Source organism: Acipenser ruthenus, chromosome 27, assembly GCF_902713425.1.
Source record: "Acipenser ruthenus chromosome 27, fAciRut3.2 maternal haplotype, whole genome shotgun sequence".
In the NCBI taxonomy this organism is placed as follows: Eukaryota; Metazoa; Chordata; class Actinopteri; order Acipenseriformes; family Acipenseridae; genus Acipenser; species Acipenser ruthenus.
Genome location: NC_081215.1, coordinates 16,866,519 through 16,892,400, shown reverse-complemented (window position 1 = coordinate 16,892,400; position 25,882 = coordinate 16,866,519). Strand labels below are relative to the sequence as shown.

General features: G+C 37.3%; 2 protein-coding genes across 5 annotated transcripts in view; one reads left to right on the top strand and one right to left on the bottom strand.

Moving 5' to 3' along the window:
• LOC117431967 (phosphatidylserine synthase 2) overlaps positions 1-10,713 on the bottom strand; it is a 48,487-nt gene extending 37,774 nt beyond the window's left edge. Inside the window, exons 1-4 of one of the 4 annotated variants that reach the window (XM_059002050.1) lie at positions 10,618-10,713; positions 9,897-9,970; positions 9,138-9,326; positions 8,470-8,688 (exon numbers count right to left, since the gene is read on the bottom strand). In XM_059002050.1, coding sequence (XP_058858033.1) covers positions 8,470-8,687 — 218 coding nt within the window. In that variant the 5' untranslated portion in view covers position 8,688; positions 9,138-9,326; positions 9,897-9,970; positions 10,618-10,713. Of the gene's footprint in view, positions 1-6,297; positions 6,546-8,469; positions 8,689-9,137; positions 9,327-9,896; positions 10,066-10,617 lie in introns of those variants that run through there. The other 3 variants (XM_059002049.1, XM_059002047.1, XM_059002051.1) reach the window with 3 other exon arrangements.
• Positions 9,985-21,616, top strand: LOC117431997 (uncharacterized). Its single transcript, XM_059002052.1, has 7 exons — positions 9,985-10,072; positions 14,913-15,024; positions 15,702-15,853; positions 16,374-16,569; positions 18,143-18,285; positions 19,714-19,893; positions 21,291-21,616. Exons 3-7 carry the CDS (start codon positions 15,723-15,725, stop codon positions 21,364-21,366), a joined length of 726 nt encoding a protein of 241 aa, XP_058858035.1. The 5' UTR covers positions 9,985-10,072; positions 14,913-15,024; positions 15,702-15,722; the 3' UTR covers positions 21,367-21,616.
• The last annotated feature ends 4,266 nt before the right edge of the window (positions 21,617-25,882 follow it).

Genomic DNA, 25,882 nt, shown 5'->3' with positions numbered 1-25,882 from the left:
GAACAGTTACATTTATTATGCTCTGGTCACTTTATTTTTTATTTAACCAGGAAAGTCCCATTGAGATTAAAATGTCTTTTTTCCAAGGGAGACCTGGTCAAGAATGTGGCATATAATACAACAAAACACACAAATTAAAAATGGACAAAACCAATAAAAACAAGTTAAACACATTCCAAAAAACAAAGCAGCATCGACCAAAACAAAACATTTCTCAACTACATACAGTAGATGCCAGTGTTTTCTTTAAACTCCTTTAGAGATATCAAAATGCTGAGTTTCACTTCCTCCTGAGGTTTATTCCAAGACCAGGAGCAAGACAACTGAATGCCTTTTTTCCAATTGCGTACAAACTTTAGGAACTGTGAAACTTAGAACAGTCTGAGATCTAAGATTATAAGTACTACTATAGGTTAATAACAAGTTATTAAGGTCATTTGGGATTTTGCAAAGGAATGCCTTATAACAATTATGTACCAATGTTTCAATCTTTGCAAAGATAATGACTAGCTATACCACCAACCCCCCTTTCTGTCAGTATTTTCCCACCATTAAGCACCAAGGGGATGATTTAAACTTGCACCCCACCAGGATAAGCCACAGCTACAGTAGATTGTATTGGAGCAGGCAGGTATAATAGGCTAAACAACTACAGGAACCTGTATACATTTTTGCAAGATATCAAAAAAGTTTCAGATCATTTGTAAATTCATGTACTTATTTGCAGACCTTTACAGTAGACTTTGAGCATGCACATTTCCTAAAGCACACTGTGACAGAGAAAGAATGATTCGTGGTGTTAGATATCCCTCCCGACCTAAGAGGGGGCTGTCTAAAGGGAAGAGAGTACCCTGGACTGGATGGCCCGACAGTTCATTCCCAGGGTTAGGCGGAAGTCGGCCATCTAGAAAGGGGGCGGAGCTACGGTACACTAAATCATTGACCCGGAAGGTTAACGGTGTGGCATCCACGGATTGGGGGAGCGTGAGCGCTCGTTAACCAAGGGGTCACGGTTGACGATACATAAAGGGGACGTAGTGATGGGATCTGTTCCTTGCTATGGTTACGCAGAAACTGGAAGGACCTGTATTGTTGTTACAGAGAAACGTGAGTGTTTTGTCTGTCTGAAAACTCTGTGATTGTTCACCAGACTAGACGGCCAACACGATCCGGAGCCGTTGCCCACATGGCCAGCACTAAACCCTGACAACACTGCACTACGCATTCACCATTACTGCACGTAATAAACTGTACCTCACCACAAGCACTACAGCACTAACTTTGGACTTGTGATCGTTTTGTACATAATTGTGTTTGGTACTGTGCTTATTATTTTCGGGACTGCAACCCTTTATTATTACTGTGCAATACACATTGCTGTGTATTGCAAGCGCCATATTATTTACTGGTTGGTCATAAATAAACAAACCATTTCACCCGTACTTTGTTGTCTGTTTGTTTCATTGGATTACTGCACCTGCACTTCACCTGCTCTACACCTGCGCACTAATTACCACTTTGCCACACACACCTAAAGAGTGAATTTAGCAGAATTCAGGAAATGTCAGTTGATGTGAGATTTTAATTCTAAACTTTTAGAGCAAGCTCAGTTTATGCACCACTACAACAGGTATTTCCATGACAAATCTGGACATCTTCATCTCATATTTTAATCAAACTTGTTACTGTACCTACATGTATGGTGTTTTTATTGGAAAAGTTTTAGGTTTTGAGCAGCTCCATTGACAGTCAAATTGCTATATCTCAGGATCCATTTGAGATATAGATATGATTTTGGTGTCATTTTGTTAGAAATTGCTTTATAAATTAAATGTTGATGGCCATTCACTTTTAATGTCTTTAGCATTGACCCTAAAAATCTCAAAATTGCCCAGTATGCATCATGCTCTGGCCAGTGATACTGGCTTGATATTTCACTTGGGTGCATAAATCTGATGAGGTAATCAGCAAATTCATCTGACTTCTTCTCAATCAGTACAAACCAGAAATGAGTGTCATGTCCACAGGATATGAATGACCCTACTTTAAAGTCATGAACTGCATTCTCCTGTTCCTGAGCACCAGCTTCGACACTGAAGCTGACTCATTTCAAGACTTTCACCAGACTGAGAAATTGTGATGAAGCGATGTAATCGCTGTGTTCCCTTGACGGCAATGGCATTCCTAAATCTGTTTTGTATGTGTACTGAATTTAGGCTAACATATATTTGGCCTGCATACTTTTGGCAACGGTCAAACATTTTACACTTGGATAACATCTAAATGTTTAAACTAATAACACCCCTAATCTAGAAATACTACAAGAAAAACTGTAAAATTCAATGACAAATGTTTTCAATAGAAAACACTGAAGACGTCTTGGATGTCTGTCATTGAATTTTACAGTTTCTTTTGGTATTTCTCAGTTTACCACTAGAGTGTTTTATACAGAAGCTATGGATGACATTAGTATACATGTACAGTCACAGGGGTATGAACCCAGCCAGGGATAAGAAGCCTTCCTGAGTCATCATGTTCACAATCTGTTACTTAGCGATAAGGCCAATTGTTAATGAAGGGATTTAAAAAACAAAACTTGCTTTTAAATAACATGGGGTAAAGCCATTTGCAGACAAGAAACGGATTTGTTTTATACAAACAAAACCATTTTTGACATGCATAAAATTGTATGCCAAGTACCATAACATTTTACTTTCCAACAAAATTGTACCAGTTACAACTTCAGTAAAGACAAGTGGAACAAAGAGAAAGGTAGAGGGAAGGATCATCATTTCATTATTGTTTTAACCTGCTTTCCTCACAGCTTGCCTGGGCCTGTATCTTCTGTATCTGTACATTTAAAATTGATTTACACACCATTCCTCACCATGTACAATCTGCAGCCATGCCGACAAAAATCAATGAAACACCTACTCTGTGTGTGTGCGTGTGCGCGCGCGCGTGCGTGCGTGCGTGTGTGTGTGTGTATATATATATATATATATATATATATTATATTATATTATATATTATAATATTATATGACAGATTTTTGGGGCTTCAAACTTGAACTATCCCTGCATCCACTCCTGGCTTTCAGAAGTCCCCTTGTTTAGATACATTATTAAAATGACCAGGTTCAATAGGCAGTGGGCTCCAGAGCGTTACATGGCGCTTTCTATTGAATGAGCTGCACGACGAGCCCTTCGTATCGTTAGCTAACATTCTGACGAGCTTATTCGGTGGGCGTTTCAAAATGGCGGAGGTACAATACCAGTGTGGAGGCTGTGGTGTAATTCCCCCACATGTTGGACTTTTTAAACCAACATATCTGTATGCATTCTTTTTCGTAAAAAGAAAAAAATATCTGATAGTTTATTTAAATTAACAGCGTAAAAAAGCTCAGATTGTTACTGTTTGTGTAGTTGGCCTTGAGGAATATTTTATTAACTGCATTTAAAAAGAAAAATAATGGACGAATACCGCTGTGTTAAAGGTGAACTATTGTAACGCTGCATTTTTTATTATTATTATAGTTTTGTTCTAAGAGAAGTACTATTAGGCACTTTTGCATAGTTACATTTCGATCTAACCAAGAGCACATTATAAACAAAATTATACATGTACTACAAGACTTAAATCATATTGGAGAGAAAAAACAAACAGTAGTATTTCAATTGTAAGACTTTGAAGAGGAACAGAAAAGGCAGTTGCAGGAGCTTATGGAAATGCACAAGGTTGCACCTGGGGTTGCAAAACAAAGAAACTGCTTAAGTCATTCACAGATGTATTCAAAGAATCACTGAAGAAATCATTTCTTTTCAAAGTTTTTATTTTACTTGCTGTATAAAATGTTACTGGGTTGAATAATTGTTGAAAAAATGAAATTGTTCTATTTTTTAATTTTATTTTGCTATACAACAATACTTACCTATAATAGAAACATCTTAATTGCAAGTGTAAACATGCAATATGCAACAATCACACTACTGAGGAACAATGCTCTCAATGTAGTTTTCAATCCATACGGGACTCTTGCATGTGTTTGAATACGTAGCGCCACGGCAGAGCGCTCTGCCTACTGAATGTAGCCCAGGTGTCAGGAGTCTGAAAAGCTGCTTTAAACTGATTGCATAAACACAGCATGAATAGATTTGCTAATCAAAGCTGTTATTGCTATGGACAGAACAATTTAACATCAAACTCCTGGCTCCTGATAATTAAAGTAACATACCTAATTTAGTTCTGAAACCCAATCGTGCAGGGCTAGTGTGAGTTTCAAGCACTGGTAAAGTAATCTCAAAAAGCTATCCCTACAGTAGCACAGTCTCCTTCAACCACACAGCACAGGTTTTATCCCTCAATGAGATAAGCACACAGCTGTGCGGCCAGCTTACCCTACAAGACAGCGCTGCTTATAGAACTACTTATAGAGCAACCAAATGTCTGCCTATTTTACTAAAGTACCATCAGACTTTTTTTGTTTTCCCACCACTGGACACATTACTTTCAAAGGAATTGCACAACTAAACTGGTACAGGTTTTTTTGGTTTGTTACCTGGATCATTCTTAGAAACAAGCTGTCTGCTCAACTTAATGAGGTTTTCCTGGTGTGTGCACATTTTTAAATAAATGTACTGTAGGTCAGACCAAGGTGATGAGAGTTTGATCAGGGCTCTCCAGAAACTTTTCCCCTGGCAAAAAATGGCACATACCGCTGCCACCATATGTGAAAGATTTCACTTGTATAAAAGGTTCAATAGCCCTTTTGAAGCAGACCAAGAGACAAGAATTGTATTTTTTAAGGACTTTCGTGCAGATTGAATTATTTAAAACAAAAACAAAACATAACTCCCACATGGAGTACTAACTAAACATCTCTCTCTCTCTCTCTCTCTCTCTCTCTCTCTCTCTCTCTCTCTCTCTCTCTCTCTCTCTCTCTCTCTCTCTCTCTCTCTCTCTCTCTCTCTCTCTCTCTCTCTCTCTCTCTCTCAAATACCTGCCTGCTACATGCAGGCGACATTAATCCCTACATTTCTCTGGCAGGAACAGAAATTAATCTGAGGGAAGACTATTGTTACCAACAGGGAGCTATAATGCCCGAAGCCGCAGGCATTTAATTTTTCTGAATTTGGCTGGGAGCCAAGACAGGTCAGGGGCGGGGTTAAGGATTTTCGTCATTACGTTGCATCATTCAGTACAGTCCAGAAACACAAACCACAAAAACTACAAACAACATGGTGGGCAGCAAGCGTAATGAGAGAAAAGTCCGAATTTCTGACGATTTGAAGCAAATGGACATAAACTGTGGGTACAGTACTGTGACAGAGAGAGGAAGAATTTGAACTGGATCCTTTGAACAGAGCTCAGTATTTCTAAACTTCTGTTTTGGGGGAAAGGAAAAGAAAACTGTTTCAACTGGCTTTAGGAAATAGTTAAAAAGGCCTGTGATATAAGACGAGTTAAGTTTCTTTAAACGTAGAAAATAAGAAAGCTGTTAGAGAGAGGAGGACGTACGAAGGGGCTGTTTTTTTGAATTAATGCTTTTACTGTATATTGGAAGGTTGTAACAAAACCAAAATAAATAAATAAAATCTAAGACTAAAGACAGTTTGTTACAGTACAGTCCAAACCTGACAGTAGACTACAAAGTACGTAGGCCTACAGGGCTGGCAATTCAGTTCATTTTTACAGGTCTGCAGAAGACAGTAAGGTCCAGTACAGTAAGTTCTGCATATTAAGTGGGCCTCTGCTCAACTTAGCCAGTCCAGGGCTTCGGGTATTAAAATTACCCCTTGTCCCTCCACAGAAAGCAGGGATCTACCTACTCACCTCAGACACAATTCCACCTGCGCCTTTCACAAGGATAATTTGAATAACATTGTTTTTTTTTGTTTTTTTTTTTAAAAGGCAACAACCAACCAAATTCTCTCAAGATTACAACGCTCTAAAAATGGTCAATTTTCATTTAACGCAGAGGTAAAATAATGAAATTCAATAAATCCTAAATCATTAAGCTACTAGTAACTCATGTAGAAAACATCCGAATCTGAACACTGAAGGCATTAGCCGAAAACCTACGTTAAAATAATTCCTACAGGTATAAAAACACAAAAGTGGTACATGGCTTCTCCCTGTCAATTGCTATGCAAGTACTGTAGCAAACGCTGTCTAAGCTAGCACCACGTTTCCACAGCTGCTACTGCAACCTTCCAAGACTCCAGTTTTGTTGAATAGCCTGCCTGGTACATAACCTTCGCTTGTCAGAATGCCAAACTGAACTGCTCCAGGACCTACCTGCCTCCTGATACCAGCTGCATGGCCCTCTCTTTCTGAACCCCATATAGACTGCAGCTCAGCAGGCACTGCAATTCGGTTTAGCTCACAGATGCACCCAGTCGGTTACAGGTGCTAATCATGCTGAAGGAGAATCTGGGTAAGTCAGCAGCATTCCGTCTACCTACAGTGCACCACTTCAGCATGGGGTGTTTGTGTGTGTGTGTGTGTGTGTGTGTGTGTATACAGTATGTGCCTGCATGCGTGTATGTGCGAGTGTGGCAGGACCTGTGCAGAACCGGTTCTTCAGAAAGGCGGAACCCTTAAGTCCCATCTGTCTTGAAGGATCCCACAGCACTTTGCTGAAGAGGCATAGTTAGGGATATTACATGCATTGACCCCTCCAATGCTTAAGGCAGATTATACACAGATATCATTTCTATCCCCACCCTCAGGCTAGCTTGCATGGATAACCGTTGGAGTGGACCTGGAATGCTTAGCCACTAAGTCCAGACCACTTTAATAAAAATCAATGACAAACCAAATATGGTACAACTGGCTGCCTAGTTTTCTTTATTACAGTAACAGACCTTGAAGCTGCAATTTAAACCAATTTACTGTTGCACACAGCAAGCTGACAAGGGTGATTAGAGGGGATTGTGGTTTCATAGGGAAAGGTTGTGTTCCTCTATTGTTGCTACTGTAAAGCTACATTTAGGGACTGTAAACAAGCCCAGGTAAAGCCTAGGAGGCTGTGGCAGATTAGTATGATACCAAGATCCTGCAAGACTGGAAAGGTTTAAACAGTAAACGAAAATAAAAATCCTTAACGGTATATTTTAAACGTTTAAATGGAAAGTAGTGTTTTATGCAGATCTTGCATTGATTCTCATTTTTATTATTCGAATTTGATTTTAAACCACTGCTACCGAGTAGCCTACTGTGTCTAAATAACAATGGAAAATTTGAAAGAAAAGAATATAAATATGACAAGACATCAAGTCTACTTTGTCATTGCAAATGCGTGTGATGGTATAAAACGACCATTTAAACAGAAAGTTTATACGTATAATATATATTTTTAGTTTCACACGAAGGTATTAGTTTTTTACATCAATTTAAAAATGACTGGGAAAATTACAAGCAAGTTAGTTAGCCAACGTAATAACAAGCTTTCATAAAACATACAAAAAAAAGCTTTGTTAATGTCTATCCAAACCATGTCTAATCTATCATATTCATCTGGTAAATCTAGAATAGCGATTTCACAATACACTTTTATAGACCTGATGGGACAGCTATTAGAATTCAGCTGGGTCGTCTATGGTTTGGTGATGATCATATTTAACAGCAAATTGGGTACAGCACTGTACAACCTATATCTCCAAAAAACAGGAGAGTATAGGAAACATGCAAAGACTGATTTATAATTGAGTGTGGTTGTTGTTTAATTGAATACAGAATTAAATAAGTGATGAAACAAGATTTACAAGTTTAACTAAAGAAAGCAATTCTGCATTATGCATTAAAAACAGCTGAACTACATCAGTTTCATGAGAATGATCCAGTTTGTAGGTCATTTCAAATTTCTCAACACCAACCTATTATTAGTAACAACAACTGTAGCATGTTTAAGGCTTATTAAGAATATGTTTATACCTTTTTGCATTATAAACCTTATATTCTCTAATAATGACCAAGTGCAGAAATGTATTGCTTTGTCGTACAAAAGTCCTTAAAGTTAATATACAATGAAACACAATAACCACTTCTGGGCAGCTTATGAAAAATGATATATTTTCTTAACCAAACATTGTAATATGATGGAAAGGAAAACCTGAATTATAACCACATAATATGCTATATGCATGAGGTAAATTTCGTACTATATTAGTGGATGTTAAGAGCAGGATTGGACAAAACATTTGAAACCCATCATCTTTACTGTAGTATGTAGCACACAGCTATTTGTGCAAATGCAATTCTGTAGTATAAAAGCTGCATATCCCTGTTGCAAGTGGGTTTCAGTCAGGATGGGCAAGACAGCAGCCCTGGCAGTAATAGGGGACTGACAGACAGAAGACACAATATCCAAGCTTGCACAAATATGTGACTGACTGACAATGCTATGGCAGGTGTTTGCCAGATTTGTTGTCCACCAAAAGCACAAGAGTGAACTTAATTTCTACTCACCAGAAAAATGTGTTGGTTCCATCATCAAAAACTTCTGTTTCAGTGGTCCGTCTGAAACTGTTCTCTCTGGAAAACTGTACAGAACCCTTGGCCTTCATGAGGTCAGGGACTGCGTTGGAACTGAAGGAGTGAGCCAACATACTGACCATTGACCCATTGACTTGGTCTTCTGCAGAGGACCTCCTTAGCGGGATACCTTTCCTCTCCACTTTGGTCATTCTAGGGTTGATAGTCAAACAGATGATCAGCAGCAGAATTACTTGATAAGCTTGTCATATATACATATTTTTAAGTTCTCACTGTGATGGATATAATGTTACGGGATCAGAGAAGTTTCAGATTGTACTAAGCAGCGTTCCAATCCAAAAAGAGGTATTTCTTGTCCTGCTAAGAATTCATAGGTGAATGTTGCACCTAATATTATCGGAGTCTGCTGTTCCTGTCAAAATCTTGAAATGGCTTATTATTAATATGTCTTTCTTCCAGGGAGTACACGAATTTTGTCGTTGTTCAAAATCTTCTCGTCGTTGTCATAAATCCTGCGACTGCATTTCATAAAGCAATGTCTGTCAGTCATTACTGCATCAGTGTGAAAATAACGTAATACATTCAAATTACTGCCGTGCAGTGATCAAACGTATATGTTACTGCTGCACATAAAATACTACCTGGCCAGATCTGATTCGCTGTACCCGAACGGTCGTCCAATATTAATTAATCAAACCGCTTGACAAATGTTTGTTGCACTCTGGCGAGGAGAGGACTTAAATCGTATGATGACGGAAGTCCGCCCTATCTCGAAGCGGTCGCTGCACTGCATGTGTGCAGGGGTCCACTGCAGCCAATCGGAACCCGCTCTGTGAACATAATTATAATAAATCAGCAGAGCGAGTTGGACCCGTTTGCTATGGTCACTTCTTTTATGTCGAGTTACACAAATCCCTGACGTCACTGAACCGTGTGGATTTGGTCATTACGATGCGACTACACGTTGTGAAACACGGTGCAAGTGTATGTTCGGTAGTTTTTTTAAAAAAAGGTTTACTACGTATGTGAAGTTGCAGTTGAATAAACTATTTATTTATTTATTTATTTATTTTAACCATTCAGTTATAATTGCCCCCGTTTAAACACGAGAACGTGACCTTAACTTTTGCAAAATAAAGGCTATCTGCAACCTACTGTGGTAAACTGATATGTAATCCTGTGGTATTTTTATAGTTAAACACTTGATAGCAGTGAGACGTTAATATGGTAACACCTTAGTACAGATGTTGTCATCATATGATATGGTATCTAAACAGGTCATGGGCTGAGCCAATTTTTGGTCTGTAATGTGATGTGTGAATGAGTTAATAATTACCATAAAAGTCTGTGTGTAAAACAACGTAAACTATCAAAGTGGTGACAATTCTGATATCTCTTACCTGATCTACTGTCTCGTTTCACTGTTCAAGTATCGGTCTTCAAAAATCGACCGCTTCCATTCCTCCCAGCTGCACTGTAAAAAAGTGACTGACTCACAACTTTTCGTGGCGGGGAGGGAGTATGCAGAATCACAGCCCGGCTTCAGGCTGTGACTGACACAGTAAAACCACAGGAGGTACCGTAGTGGGACCACATTTTGTTATTGCTTTAGTTTGGGTGCCTGGTTTTATATATTTCAACTTGACACGTTTCTGAGCTAATTTATTAAGTATAAATAGTGTTAAAACATGTGCTAATAATAATAAGAAGAAGATTATTATTATTATTATTATTATTATTATTATTATTATTATTATTATTATTAAAACAACTAGAAAAATAAATGACCGATCAGACAGGCATCATTTGCACAGAACAGGCTTTTTAATGCACTTTCTTTCAAGCTGTTGAAATAGATATGGCTGGTTCTGTTGTTATTTCTGTATTGGAAATACAAAGTATTTCAGATTAAAAATTAAAATCTAACAGTCTATCCAGCCAATGTAGCAGATTATAAATCCTTTGAAACCACCCAACCAAGCAAACCCATCGGGTTACACAAACACAGCAGTAATTAAATGAAAACAACAGAACACACTCTGGTTTACTTTGGGGGGGGGGGGGGGGGGAGTTTAAATTAATTTCATGGCTAATATACCGTATTATTGGTTGTATACATACATTTCTTACCGGTGTAGTGTTATTTCCAGGTACGCATTTAAAAGTGGTACTCAGCACACTGTGCTTGCTCGCCCATGCCTAAAACAACTTCCGCTAAGAAAGCAGGGAAATGCCCATTCAAGTCTGGTGCTGTTTTCGGTCTTTTATATCTTTTTTAAATTGAATTTATTTCAGTCTTTTACATTGTTTTTCATGTAATCGTTTTTATATGCAATACATTGGGTGACAGACAAGTTGAAAAAGGCATGCAAATAGAATAACCTAGCTAGAAAAAATAAATCAAAATAATTTATTTGAATTTTTTTATTATTATTATTTGTGTATTTTTCCTGGGGGATATCGGACAACATCCGTTAGGTAAACTGTTCCCCAACTACTACCACTAGATTCATTTGGTTTGAGGTTGTTTCAAGGACTCGGACCCCGACTCCACACTCAGGACAACTCAGGCAACGTGAACTGAAGAGCAGCTCCTGAACGCATAGTACCTTAACACAGACTTATCAAAATGTTTTAAAAGATTCTAGTGTTTATTGTAATTGTTTGAAAATGTACTTTATACAAACAAAACACACAAGGCTTACCAAAGTAAACATTAGTGTCAATTATATAAATACAAAAAAATAATAATAATTAAAACAAAAAATATGGTGATAATCTATTGCCTTTGTGGTTGGAATTTTGTTGTGACTCGTTTACATGAGCAAAGTAATGTTATTCAACTTGTGTAATGGAAACTGGTTGTGACATGTTGCTATATCTGGTAAATTTCTGTTAGAGATAATGCTGCCCTAGTGGTGAGACAAGGAGAAGCACTGAACAGATCTGACCTGTAAAGGGGCTTGCTTGGGGAGGTAGAAGATGATTCGGTGTTCTAGTGTTCCGTTTTATGACAAGATCTAATTACTAGTGCAGCAGCATTATGGGTTTATACTCCGAGGTGTGTTAAAATAAACCTCAATAATTGTAAAAGTAGTATGATTATTGTCTTGGTCATGTTTTTTTTTAAGTCTCTCTATCTCTCTCTCTCTCTCTCTCTCTCTCTCTCTCTCTCTCTCTCTCTCCTCAAAGTGCCAACTTTAGTAATTTATATACTTTAGTAATTTATATTTAGTAATATATATTTAGCCATGAAAAAGTAGACCTTATTTAGTATTTTTAGTAGTCGATATATTTTAGTTTTGTAATAATTTAAAATGACGTTAAATTTCACATGCAGTATTCATTACCTTATACAAGATTCCCATAGTATAAGCACTGCAAAGTCTGAAAAAGCACAGCGAAAGTGTGGTAAAGCATTGTAAAGAACAGTGAGATACGGTAAAGCATATTAATAACAAGGGTAGATTATGGTAAATGCATAATTTGACCATGGGAAAAGCAATGTAAATACAGTGGTTTTTATGAGGGTTTACAATACATAAAAATACTATATATATATATATATATATATATATATATATATATATATATATATATATATATATATATATATATATATATAAGTGAAAATCAATATAAGATCCTCATAGAATTACATACTGAAATGTCGTGGGTACCGTGACAACAGAGAGACTTTGTCACAAAGTCAATATGATGCCCTCTTATTACTTCATGCTTATGTTTAGCTGTGTCACAATGCAGAACTCCCAAACACAGGCAAGTACAAATCAAGACTAAATCTACATTGTCAACGCAGTCTGTACCGAAAGCAGTTCTCAGAAAATGAAAACTATTGCTTCAAGAACTATTTGGCAATCAAACAAATTAAAATTGAACAAATTACCAGAGATTTTAGAAACCCCAGAAAACAGTAAGGAATCTGCTTCTCAATCTGACCTTGATCGGTAAGTTGTTATTTTATTTTTTTTCATCAGAGGGAAAGAAAAAAAGTGTTGATTAAAAGCTGTAGCTTTTGGGACAACTCTTACTTTATATTTATTTTGGACTAAAAAAAAGGAAACATGTTTCTTGGTTATCTAACTATAGTTTTACAATTATATAATGTAATGGAGTAAATATATAAAATTTCAATTTGTCATCAAAGAACTGGCAAACATTGCAGGAAAAGTTGTATCTAAGAGCAAGACAGTTTAATTAAAAGTCTTTTATGTTACAAATACAGAGTTCTAACTATGCTTGTGTTTTTTCTCTGAATGGTGACTTATATGTTTATATACTGTATGTGTTAGTATGGGTATGAAATATCAGAGTTATCTTAACTAATGTACAAATGTTGTTTAGAATCACTTTGTATCATATTCTAATTTCAGTCGTCGCACACTTGTGACTTTTTAAAACTCAAGGAGTTTAAAGCACCAATGACCCTCCATAGAGCTCTTAGATTCATGTCTTACTTGGTACACCTGGGGGTCACCATTAACCTATTCCCCTGCAATACTCTGCCGCTAGTGGATTTAAGAAATTAATCAGTAAGAAATACCACACTGAACAACAGTTAATGGTTAGACGTGATTCTGAGAGCTCTGTTAAGACCAGAGGGTGCTTTAAAGAGTTCTAAATCTATTGTATTCCATATGCTGTGGATGAAAATCATGGTGACCTACACAGTGATAGGAAAAGTGAAGCCTCGTGAACCACTGAACCCTCTGAATCATTTGGTTCACAAAAAGATTCACTGAGCCGAAGCACATGAAGCGCTTCATGCTCTTTAGTGCCATCTCTTGGTAGATCTGCACAGCTCAATACATTGAGAGTAAAGACAGCCTCCTATCTCCAGAGAGAAGGCATACAGTAAAGTGGACAGTTGCAGTAATGCTCAGAGAAGGCAATGTGTTATATAGTGACATTTCATACACTTTTGACATACAATATCAAGCAATTTCATTTTAAATTTTCTCGGTTATTGGGCATCTATAATTTAAACAATCGTTTCAGTGTAAAGGAACATTTAGCTGTTTTTTCAAAATTGCCTGGAATATTTATTTTACATATCAACCACTAATGCGATTAACCAATAAAACCTTCTTAAATAATCATACTAGAAATAGAAAAATGTTGTCCAATCAAAAACAAGCTCTTGCCTAAACTAGATAGCATAATTTGATGCGACTTCAGCAACCGTAGTGTGTAAGAGTGTGTAAGGAGGCTGTGTGGTCCAGTGATTAAAGAAATGGGCTTGTAACTAGGAGATCCCCGGTTCAAATCCCATCTTAACCACTGACTCATTGTGTGACCCTGAGCAAGTCACTTAACCTTCTTGTGCTCCGTCTTTCGGGTGAGACGCACTTGTAAGTGACTCTGCAGCTGATGCATAGTTCACACACCCTCTGTAGTCTCTGTAAGTCGCCTTGGATAAAGGCGTCTGCTAAATAAACAAATAATAATAATGATGTGATAAGTAGGACATTTTGATTCATACTTACAAGCAGATTCTTCGGTAGCGCATCTGTAGTATATAGCTTTAGCTATAAAGCACAGTGGTGGAAATGGTGGCTTTGAATCCCTGCTGTTTCCATTTTTACAGAAATTGTGTACTCTGTATCCTTTATACACTTATAACAGATCAGAGGATTTTTTATTTTTTTTACCAATAATGTTCATAAAGAGCTCTGTTTGTACATACTTATTGCTTTTTTGTTTGTTGTTAATTTGAAAAAATATGTAAATGTTTATGATTTATAAAACAAAAAGTAGCATCATGATTAAAAAAATGTTCTTTTCATCTTGACTGAATGTGACAGGCTGACCGGGGTAAGGAGACCCAGAGTCCAAAGTCAGGATGTGCAGGGAAAATAAAAGACTTTTAATTAAACAATATACACAAAACAAAAGGCATGATGGCCAACCAAAAAGACAAACACAAAAACAGGCTTTAAACTCGAACTATCCAAAAAGAACCACTCACTCTCTCACACAGGTCTTCTCACTCTGACAGACACTCACCCCAAACTCACTCATATCCACTCTAAACAATACAAAAACACAAAACCACCACAAAATAGGCTGCACCCCATCACACTGAAACACCACACTGTGAGCACTGTTGACAAAAAGAGTACGTATTGCGTAAAATAGCTACTGCTAAACACCGTTCAAGGGTCACATGATCTAGTGGTTCAAATGAAGCATATGAAGCTTTGCTTCGTAAAACTGTTTGCTTCAGTTGGTTCATGTGGGGTAAAACCAGCTGAGGCTTCAAGTCCCATCACTAGACCTACATGTTTATGGTACTGACACCAGTAATGTACTGTTCATATTCTTGTCAAATAATTACTTACTTGCATACCTTATTTTTTGCATTTAAGTTTGCATTTTTCTGTTTTTAACAACAGGTTAACAAGCGACAAATCTGCTTCTATCAGGGACTTAAAGAAAACAATCAAACGTGTTTTTGCCTGCACAGACATCTCTATTAAAAAACAAGATGATAATGGCTCAACCGTTGTAAGTACCCACAATGTTCAATCACTTTGATTCAACTATTTCTAAACTAGCTACTGTCTTGCAGTCAGATAACCCATAATTCAAGTGTAAAGGCTTCAGAATAGCTGTGAATTACAGGGGTTATATCTGATACAGATGACCTCGAAGACACTGCTGGGGTGAATTGACCTAGGAAGTGCACGAGTATACATGAAAATGAGGCATGCACAGAGAGAGTGTTATTTAACCTAGTATGGTGCTAGATAACATTGTATATATCTTATTCAGATAGCATGGCAGAAATGACTAAGTAGACGTATGTTATTTAAGTTTGTAAGTTGCGCAGTGATAGTAACAGTCTACCCGCTAGTTCTGCCATGCTATCTGAAGAAGGCAGAAAATGAAATGTTATAGCCAATTATCAAAATAGTGAGTTATCAGTTTATCAATTACTTTTCTTCTTCAGTAAGTATTTCTAGTGATTGAAGAGTATCCTGTTGGATCCTGATTCTCCTCTCTCTCTATATATAAAATCAATATACCAAATTAATTTCACCCTCTGTTTTTGTCCTTAATTTAGAATGCCAAATGATGTTCTGGAATTTTGCTTTGGGTTTCCTGTTAATTTTAATTGAGTGGAAGGAATACACGTCCTTCTCCGCAGTCACATGTTTATTTTCTTGACTTCATTAAAACAGCTGGAGGGAAGATCTGCACCAATGACAGAGGTGCATGTTAAAATGATTTGGCAAGCAGCTGAGTGGAAGGTGTCTGCAGACAAGGATTATTTGAAGGACAGAGAAATAGAAACTCCTCAGGATAATGAAGAGACAGCACCTGTGTTAGGCTGGTATGTTTCAAACGAAAGGGACCTACATCCTCAGCATTTATTATTGATTTATTTTAACTGTTATCCATAACTATTAAATACTTAATAGTGCTACATCAAGAAATACTACAAGAAAGAAATTCAGTGACTTTTCAACTAGAAGTCTGTAGACATTATTAGTAAAAAAAAAATATGTCAAGGCGAATTAGACTGGTTGCTCTTCATTGGACTCTTTCCAAGGCCACTGTGTCCTTTTAGTAGTGAACAGAACTGAACATACGTTTAGCAAGAGAATATTCATCCCATTGTGATTTCAACGCCATGGATACTGTTACTATGCAATTATGTCACTGCACCATGCTGGTTGAAATGGAACAAAATGACATCATTCCAATGCAGTGACTTCAGTGCTTGTATAACTGTATCTTCCTTTTCACTCTTGTCTTTTTATTTTTACACCAGATCCCCTCTATGGGATTGCAATGTTATAATACACAATTTGTCGTCTATCACGTTCTATGTAATAATTCTTTCCCAATAGGTTAAGAACACTGTCTCCTACTTCCCTGGACTGTTTGGAAGTTGGAAGTATCCTGAGACGCTCCTATGGACACACAGACCTCCCCACTAAACTGAGTTTACAATCAAAAGATAGACAAACAGCCAAGCCACCTTCCATTCTGAGTTTAGCAAAGCCTACAGCCGAACCTGACGTGGAAACTTGCAAACAGACAAAGGTACGGCAAATCTCGTTTTGACATTAATCATTGGAACTGGATAAAATTAAACTGTCTGAAATTTAAAATATATAAAATATCTAAAGTGACTGTAGTTAACAAAATAATTCCATGCCATGCACATTCCTATATAGATGTCAAGTGTGTAGTTTTAAAACATGACATCTATTATGACACTATGTTAAACAAATCTGGTCATGGTCATTCCACCTGGAGAATGAAATGGTCCCCACCCCTCTAGGGCTTTCTCTCCTGTCATTAACCAAACAGCTGCTTCCTCTTATGATTGACACGCTTTGCAGCCAGTAAGATGGTTGACCCTGAAGGCACAGTTGAGGTCAAATGAATAACAGATTTCCTAGAAGGCAAGCCAAGAAAATTGAAATCTTTCTTTAACCTAGTATAGTACCAGATGACAGTATATAATTAATGGAAGTGCTTGCCAGGTTTATGAAGTTATTTTGTTAGCTACAACCACTATAAGCTAATACATTTGATTTTCTACATTTGTATATCAATGACTCACATATAAATTACATATGAGTACCTCAAATCCTGCACTTTTACATGACTGTGAACAATTTATACTCTGTGAATTTGCATAATCTTAAATTGAATATTGAGTTATCATTTTTCTCCAAGTTTGTCTGGCTTTCAGCGGCTTTAAGCCTGCTTTAAGTGTAAAGCCAGGTAGAGGCAGACTTAGAGAACAATGATTACTCAATGTTGGAGCAACCTAGAAAAGAAGAATTTACAAAAAACAGCTTTGTCTGCATATTATTGAGTATTTTCCTGTTACCCTCCACAGCCTTCATCTTGAACTGAACTAATTATTTAAACCAGGACTAACTTGGCACTGCATTTAAGGGCTCACATATAAAGGTTCATTTTTTAAATAACTTTAAACGCCCAACCCTTTTATTCTAACATGGCTGTTTTTGTACATTTCAGATATTTTGGTCAGAATTATTATTAGAAAATGGATGAGATTTCTTGGTAAAGGACCTTGAATGTTATCTTTCAAGCTATGTTTAATCACTGTTACCAAATCGATCTGCTGGAAAATATGTAAATATAGTATTCATGTATTTTACCATTTTTTTCTGCTTGATGAAAGAAAATCTCTGTTCTACTACACGCCCTCTGAATGTTGTCTGTCTGTCTGCTTCCCTGCTGTCCTATACGTTCAATCTATTTAAATTTTTATTTACCGTATCCATTTTCTAATGGCAATAGAACCCTCATAAGCAGGCTTTACCTTCGGCTCGGGACATTTAACGGCACGAAGCAAGCCTTACTAGACGGTAAAGCCTGCTTCTTCGGGTTCTATTTCTTAAAGATATCTGCATAGAATATGCAACAAAAATGATATTCTTTGAATTGAATACTATACCACATGAGGCAACTGTGGCATAGTTGCCCTCTGGGTAGCTACTGGGCGGTATCCCACTATTTACACCAAACTTAGTCAGGTCAAAGTTAAAGGGTTTACTGTGAACACTGCTAAGCTCGAAAGCCACTATGCTAAGTGAACAGAATTCCTTCTGTAGCTTTTACTGCATTGTTTCCACAGCTGGAGACACCCTACCCTTTTGAGAGTGAGTCTGAGCCATTGCTTGCATCCTCTAGGAGAGTCTACAAAAAGCATAGAAGAGCTAATGAAGCTAGAGCTGAACTCAAAGAGACTTGTCTTGCTGCACTTCTTGAAGACGTTAGGTAGCTATCATTGTCATATAAAGCTTTAAACCTTGCTTTATTTAAAGAGTAAGTAGCTTAAAGTTACATTCTCATAATCATCCACTTTTTTATGATTTTTGCATTCATTCCGAGTGGCTGCAAATACTGTGCTTTTTTATTTTTTAATTGACAGAGCCTGTGCTGAGATTTGTAGGCTACAGCCCCATCTAGTGAACTTCCACTGTTCAAGTTACCTTTCAAGAACATAAGAAAGTTTACAAACGAGAGGAGGCCATTCGGCCCATCTTGCTCGCTTGGTTGTTAGTAGCTTATTGATCCCAGAATCTCATCAAGCAGCTTCTTGAAGGATCCCAGGGTGTCAGCTTCAACAACATTACTGGGTAGTTGGTTCCAGACCCTCACAATTCTCTGTATTGGAAGTACAGAGCAGGTGTTCAAAGATGGTGTTGATTCTTACTAACAATGACACTTGCTTAATTAGACCTTTTTACTTGTTTTCAGCTCTTGAACAGTTGCATATTTCAAGTTAGCTAGAGCATTTGATAAGTAACTTGAACTGCAACTGTTTAAGAGCTGAAAACAAGTAAAAATGTCTAATTAAACAAATTATTAGTTCAATTAAGTCTTGTTAAGTAATTGAGAGCTTGGTTGGAATTAAAACCAGCAGCCACAGCGGGTCCCCGGGACCAAGTTTGAGAAGCCCTGATCTAGCCTGTGTTTAAAAAAAAAAAAAAAAAAAAAAGGTCTACATAAAAAGATCTACAGTAAAATATATCAAATATAATTAAGATACTCCTTAAAAGAAAGAAAGTAATCAAAAGGCACAACTGGTGTCAAGAATGTGTTTAAGCATCTTAGCGCACTTTTGTTTACAATATTTTCCAAAGGTTGTCTGTCCCTTTAACAAACAAACAAAAACAAACACAAAAGATAACGTTAGCTCTATGTTCAGAGCCCTGAACTAAAACACTGAAGGTGGTTTGCCATCTCTGTCCCCCGCCCCCCAACCCCAACCCCAACCCCAACCCCAACCCCAACCCCAACCCATAGTCATTTTAACTTACAATCAGTTGTAGGGTTTAACAACACACTGATCCCTCCATTCCAAACAGAACCAACAAACATAGAACAGCAGCACCCTTATATACCCAAGAGAACTAGTCCCAGCTGCACTGGGTTCTCCATTTAATCATGAATCACTTGAGAGATTACTCTTACCACAAATGGAGGACTTTTGCCTTATGTCCCTGTATCCATGATGGAGTGCTGTCCGAACAACCCTTACCAGGGTCCTAATGACCTCAGGTTCTTGTGTGGGACATACACTCCATCACAGTTCGCAGAACCAGATTTGAGCCCTATATAGTGAATCGGTGTCCCTGGCATGGGAAATGAAAGGAATGTTTTATTTGCTACACTTTAGCAAACCTGTTGCTTGTGTTTCAGAGGCACCCTGTCCGATCTCACCAGAGAGCATCAGATTGACAGGCAGCAGCACGGACGCATGCTCCAGCTGACCGCACACCTCAGAGAGAACGTGAAGCACTTCATCACACTGGGCAGTGACTGCAATGTCCCCGAGACACTTGACAGTCTCAAACCACAGACCAATGACATTTTGACCATGTAAGACCTTTGTGAGCGTTCTACTACGATGAGTAGTCCGAACTGACCTATATACCAAACAGCTACCTGCTCCTGTATACTACAGTTCAGTGCAGATCAGAACTTCTAAGTAACTTGGCTTATTCAAGTTAGAAAAACATTTATAGCTGTCTGTTTTTTATTCCAATGGTATTTTTACTGATTTGATCAAATATGTGTTTGGAGACTATTAAAGCATTCAACAAAGATTAGACAAGACATTCTTTAGTATGGTAATGGTTTTAACTCCGTCCAGTCCCAACTGGTTCAGATTAGTCTACATACCAGATTTGCAAGGTAGAGAGGCATTCATTTTGCAATGATTTTTTACACATCACATTATGTCTATATCTGCTTCGTATCTGCTTTTAGGAGAGTGCTAACCAAGACTTTGAAATGAAGTTTCTTACCTTTCATTAAAGATAAAGATGTTTTGATTCTTTGCTTTTTAGTTTGATAAACTCCATTATTTTACTATGTGCATTTAGTAGTTATATGTTTACAATTATTCAGGATTCCCTGACAATGTAACAGTCATAAAAAAAACATAATTTACCCACTGATCCTGCATCTTGAAAAACATGAATACACATTTTTAAACAACAATGTCAAGACCTCAAGGCTTCATCGGTACAACCAATACTTGTTTCTATATATTGCAAATACAACACTTTATACTGGGAGTCATGGTTACATCAAGCAATTTAAAATAAAGGATGGAGTACCGATGCAGGACTGAACTTGATGGGAACTCTAGATACTGCCACAGCTATCCCTGTTGTTTCTGTGCTGGATAATATTGTTCTTGTTTTTCTTGTCATTCTTGTTGGAGAGAGAAAAAAACATATAGTAAATGAAGACGGATTCATGAAACTCCGCATACTTGTAAGGATTGAGATGAACTAGACAATGCAATTGGTCTCTGTAGCAAGTGTATTCATTTTATAAAAATCATTTCGATCCATGTTTTTTTTTTTTGTTTGAATTGACATACAGTATTTAATGACCTTCTACAGGGTTGTGGTTCGAGCCATATTTTTATATATAAAATAAAAGAGACATTTAAGAAGTCAGCACGGCCTAGTGGTCTAAAAGTCAAGCCCTGACACCTGATTATTTCAGTCCCAGTGGTAAGGTTTATAGTGCTGAGAAGGTCATGAAACTGCTTTCTTGTTTTCACCATTGTCTCTCCTCTATAGATATGTGCACACTAATCCATTCAGAATTTAAATTATTGCGTCACATGGTTTTGTTTTGGTAACCTCCTTTGCTCTTTCGATCTTGCTCATCATCCCAACATGGAGTTCTAACATGGACTACACAGCATAACCATTTGAGATGTGGTATTGCGACTAATGTCGTCTTCATGTTATTTGCAGAATAAAGAATGCAACCAACCAGGCAGGGGATTATCAAGAAACAGCTTATCAACAGGACCCTGGACATCCTTGGTAAAGACTTCAAACTCAAAAATGGAAAACAAATGAAATATTTACCATGAAAGTTGTTTCACCTATAATGAAATTACCGTAGGGAATATTTGCCGAAATTAACATTTGTAATTTTTCCATGTGTATCGAATCTGATGTAGGCCCACTAATAATGATTAATAATTCTATTGATATATACAATAGTTCTGTTTGTTTTTTTTAATTGGTACAAGCCTTCTTGTGAGGACTTTGCTTATGTGTAAAAGTCCTCTTGTCCACTCAAACATTGTTTGTAAAAGAAGAGCTTACTTAAACATATAAAGAATAAATAACATACTAATAATAGTTACGTCTTCTCTATTGTTTGTTAAAAACTACCCTCTTTGGTTCTTCATCACTCCACCAGGTTACATTTTTATATCTCAGCTTTTGAAATTAAGTTTAGGAATTTTGACCCTCTGCACCTATGACATCTTCTCCTGTGTGCTCTCTCAACCTGCCCTGAGAATGCTATCCATTCTCCACACTGAGAATTGAATGATCCTGCTTCCCTTTCAGAAACAAAAAAATATCCTGCTTTACAAACCCGAACAGCAAAACAATAACTGTAAACCGCTATTTTATATTAAAGTCTGTACTCATGTGTTGTAATGGATAAAGTCTATAATACAAAGTTAGATGCTTCATATCATCTACATTTTCCTAATGTGTATTGTCTTGCCTGTTTTGATCCTTACATATGCTTACTAACTATTGCGTCAACATATGCTTCTGAACAAACTCCTCATTGTGGGGAAGTGATGTTGGGAAGCACGTTAGGTGAACCATTTTGCAGCATGTGCAACGCTAATATGTTTCCCCACAATCAGCCTTGAGGAATCTTATTAGAAATATTTTTTTGCTGGAATAATTAGTAAACATGGGAAATAATGATCTAAGCAGAAGCAAAAATAGAGAACCATGCAGGACACACAAGATATTTAACAGGTATGAAATTAAATGTAACTGTGGATACTAGAAGGTATTGCCTTTAAGTTACGTATAAGTAAGGTACTTTTTCATTCTTGTTCCAATTCATTTGAACAGTTTGTCGCAGTGCTGTGCAATGATAGAGAGAGATGCTGCAGCAGCCTTGTCCAGGAAGGCACAGCTGGGGGAGGAATCAGTTTATCTGGAATACCAAATGTCCAGGCAGAAGGTTCAGGTAGACTTATTATATTACCGATTACTGGAAATATATCTGATAGCTTCAGATCTCTTTTTTTTCTTCTTTTTATTTTACCGTCCCCTTACCTTTTTTATTATATTTGCAACCATTGTTAATGTTCTGTCAGCTGAGTTTAGGAGTGGCTCTTCTGCTCTAGCTTCCTGCCACAGATACATGTAACCCAGGCTAGATCAGTCTCTTCATAGTCAGAAGAGCCAGCGCCATCTAGTGCCACTTTGGGTCAGGTTTCCTTTGGTTTTGTTGACAATGCACTGGTTTGCACTGGATAGGGCTGGCACTTACTAATGAAGACACACAAAACATGTCCATGGCAGGCAACTAGAACTGAAGAGCAGCTCCTAAACTGAAGCAAAGCACCTTAACACAGACTTCTCAAACAATATAAACACAATATTGGTGTAGTTACAATAAGAATAACACCATAAAAATGTGAAGAATCAGTAAAAACAATGAGGAGAATATAATATGAAGCAGCTTGCTCTTATATACTTACTCAATATAATGCAGCCGTCTGTACGTAATACATATTTCCCACTTTAGAGTTTTACATGTATCAGGGGAACCAGTTTTACATGTATCAGTAATGAATCTTGCTTTGGACATATATATCTGAGTCTGCCTGCCTGTCTGTCAGTGTGTATAGTTCACACTTACATTTTGACTTGAATCTAGAAAACCACTCATCCAATTGTGTTGTAACTTGCATGGGTAAACTTACTGTACTCCAATTATATTTTTCAGATTACATTTTCTGTTGAAACAATATGTGGGTACTATTGTAGGCAGTTAATATATTCTTAAGAGCAATAAATTAAAGGACCTCCAAAAACTGTAGGGGATAAAGAGATACCTTCGATAGTCAAGATCTCGGTGGGACCTCTACAATAAACAGTGTCCTATTATAATGTACAAACCCGTTTTTAATATCGCTCTCTGAAAACGATGGCGGATTTACACAATACAACAAGCCAAAAATAGACCACATTCCAGACTGTTCAAAGTTCATAAATTGTGTTTGTTCAACATGAGCGAATGACTCAATACTGGGAATCTCTTCTTAGAAAGATGGTATTTATTAAGCATGCAACAATATAAAAGTTTGAAAATCACACAAAACAGTTACACAATTAAAGTCACATTAAAAGCATTATAATGAGAACTAAGGTTTAAAACAACAATTTACCAACAAAATACTAGTACATACTGACACAACAAAAAGGGATCGCACAATACCTGAATAGATATTTTAGTATTGTATTGTTACCTAGCCTGGCAAGCAGTTCTGTTACCTTGTGTTTCTCTGAGTGTCAGGGCCCCCAACCTTGATGGATAAATACTGAGAGCTGAGGGCTCCAGGTGCAGTCTTGTAGTTTCTTAGAGTCTGAGCAAGCAGGGATCAGCAGCCAGTCTGGGACTAAAGCAGGTCTGGATAGCGCTGGGCTCAGATTAAGGGGGCAAGCGTAGCGGAGTAGAGCTGGGGACTCAGATTAGAGGGCCAACGCAGGTCTGGGGACGTAGAGTTGGGGACCAGGAGTTGGGGACGTAGAGTTGGGGACTCAGATTAGAGGGCCAACGCAGGTCTGGGGACATAGAGTTGGGGTATCAGTGCTCATCAAACCTTAATGTCACATGAACACGGTTTTTATATCATGCTGCTAGAAAATGGCATCAGATGGAATGAGGGCCTTTTATAGATGGCTCTCCAGCTGCAGCCTGACCAAATCGAAAAAAAAACTCTCTGTAAAATGTAACCATACCTGAGAAGAAACTATTTGAAACTGTAACTAGGTACATTTTGGTTCAAGTAACTTCCCCAACATTATCTTCCCAGATATTGAACCAGCATCAATAAAGTTGAGAAATACTGAACTAGAACGCAGTGCTTTTCTTTTGAATGCATGATAAAGTTTGCGTGTCTGTGTGTACAGGAGCTTCAAGACCAGTTACATCAGCAGCATCTTCACAGTACTGTGCTGGAGTCTAATATACGATTGCTGAAAGATGAACTTATCCGCTTACAGAATCACGTTTCTCTTGCAGGAGCTACCAACAAGTATGTAGCACAAGATCTGTACAATCAGTATCAGAAGACATTTCTGTATTTTCTTTGTGCGTCAATATATAGTTCACAATATGGTCATTGAATATATATATATATATATATATATATATATATATATATATATATACCTACACGGCTTTGTTGCCCCTTTAAAAATTGACCCAGACACCAGAATTAGATTTTTCAAGCGATTGCGCTATTCTTTTAATTCACACAAACAAAGTAAAACAAACACAAAATAAAAACCTAACTCCTTCTTGGAGCGCTGACTACACAGGTAACTCCCTGACTACCTCACAGGACGGCTAAGCCGTTTACCTGTAATACAAACCACTTTATACAAACCACACAGGTTTAAATTGTACACTCTTTTTCTCTCGACTGCTTGGAAGCAGAGCACCTCATCTGCCTCCTTCTCCTCAGCAGCAGCCCTGAGGAAACTAACTGCTTTACTTTTATACCCTGCACCTGGTCCTAATTTACAATTACTACCCAGGTGCAGGGGATAATTAAACAATAAAACAATTACCAAATTAAACCAAACCAAACAATTAACAAAACTAACAATAATGTGCCTGCACACATGTCTTACGCAGGGAGGATTTTAACCCCCTCCCTGCTATGTTACAATATATATATATATATATACACACATAGTAGATGCCGCTTATTATACATGTGTTTTAAATGTTACATTAAAAACGTGTTCTTTTTTTTAGGGGCACTAGACTAAGAGCCATATTCAGAAACAACAGTGTAGACTCACTTAACTTTCATTCATACTCAGAATCAATGCTCACTTAAGTGTTCAAAGTTAATATTGAATATGGCTGTTTTATAAGTTATTTATGCACAGCTGTACCTGGTACTTTACAATGCATTAAAGGGTACATAAGGACCTTTTTATTTTATTGTGTTACATGTTCCAATGTGTTGCTACAACTGTTTACGTAAGGTGTGTGTTTTGTTTTAATAACATTTTTTTAAAAAAAAATTTGACCACTTTTTTAAACTTTTAAATTGCATTCCCTGCCTCAAGATGGCCTCTCAGAACTACATGTTACCAGTGAGCAGGAGGATGATGGGAAATGTAGTTCTGAGAGGTCCATTAAAACAATACACACATCTTTCGTAAACAGTTATAGCAACAGATGGTAACACAATAAAATTAAAAGGTCCTCGTGTACCCTGTAAGGCCTCCATGTGGTACTATAACTTTAAACTGTGTTGTTTGCAGTTCCTCTACAGTTA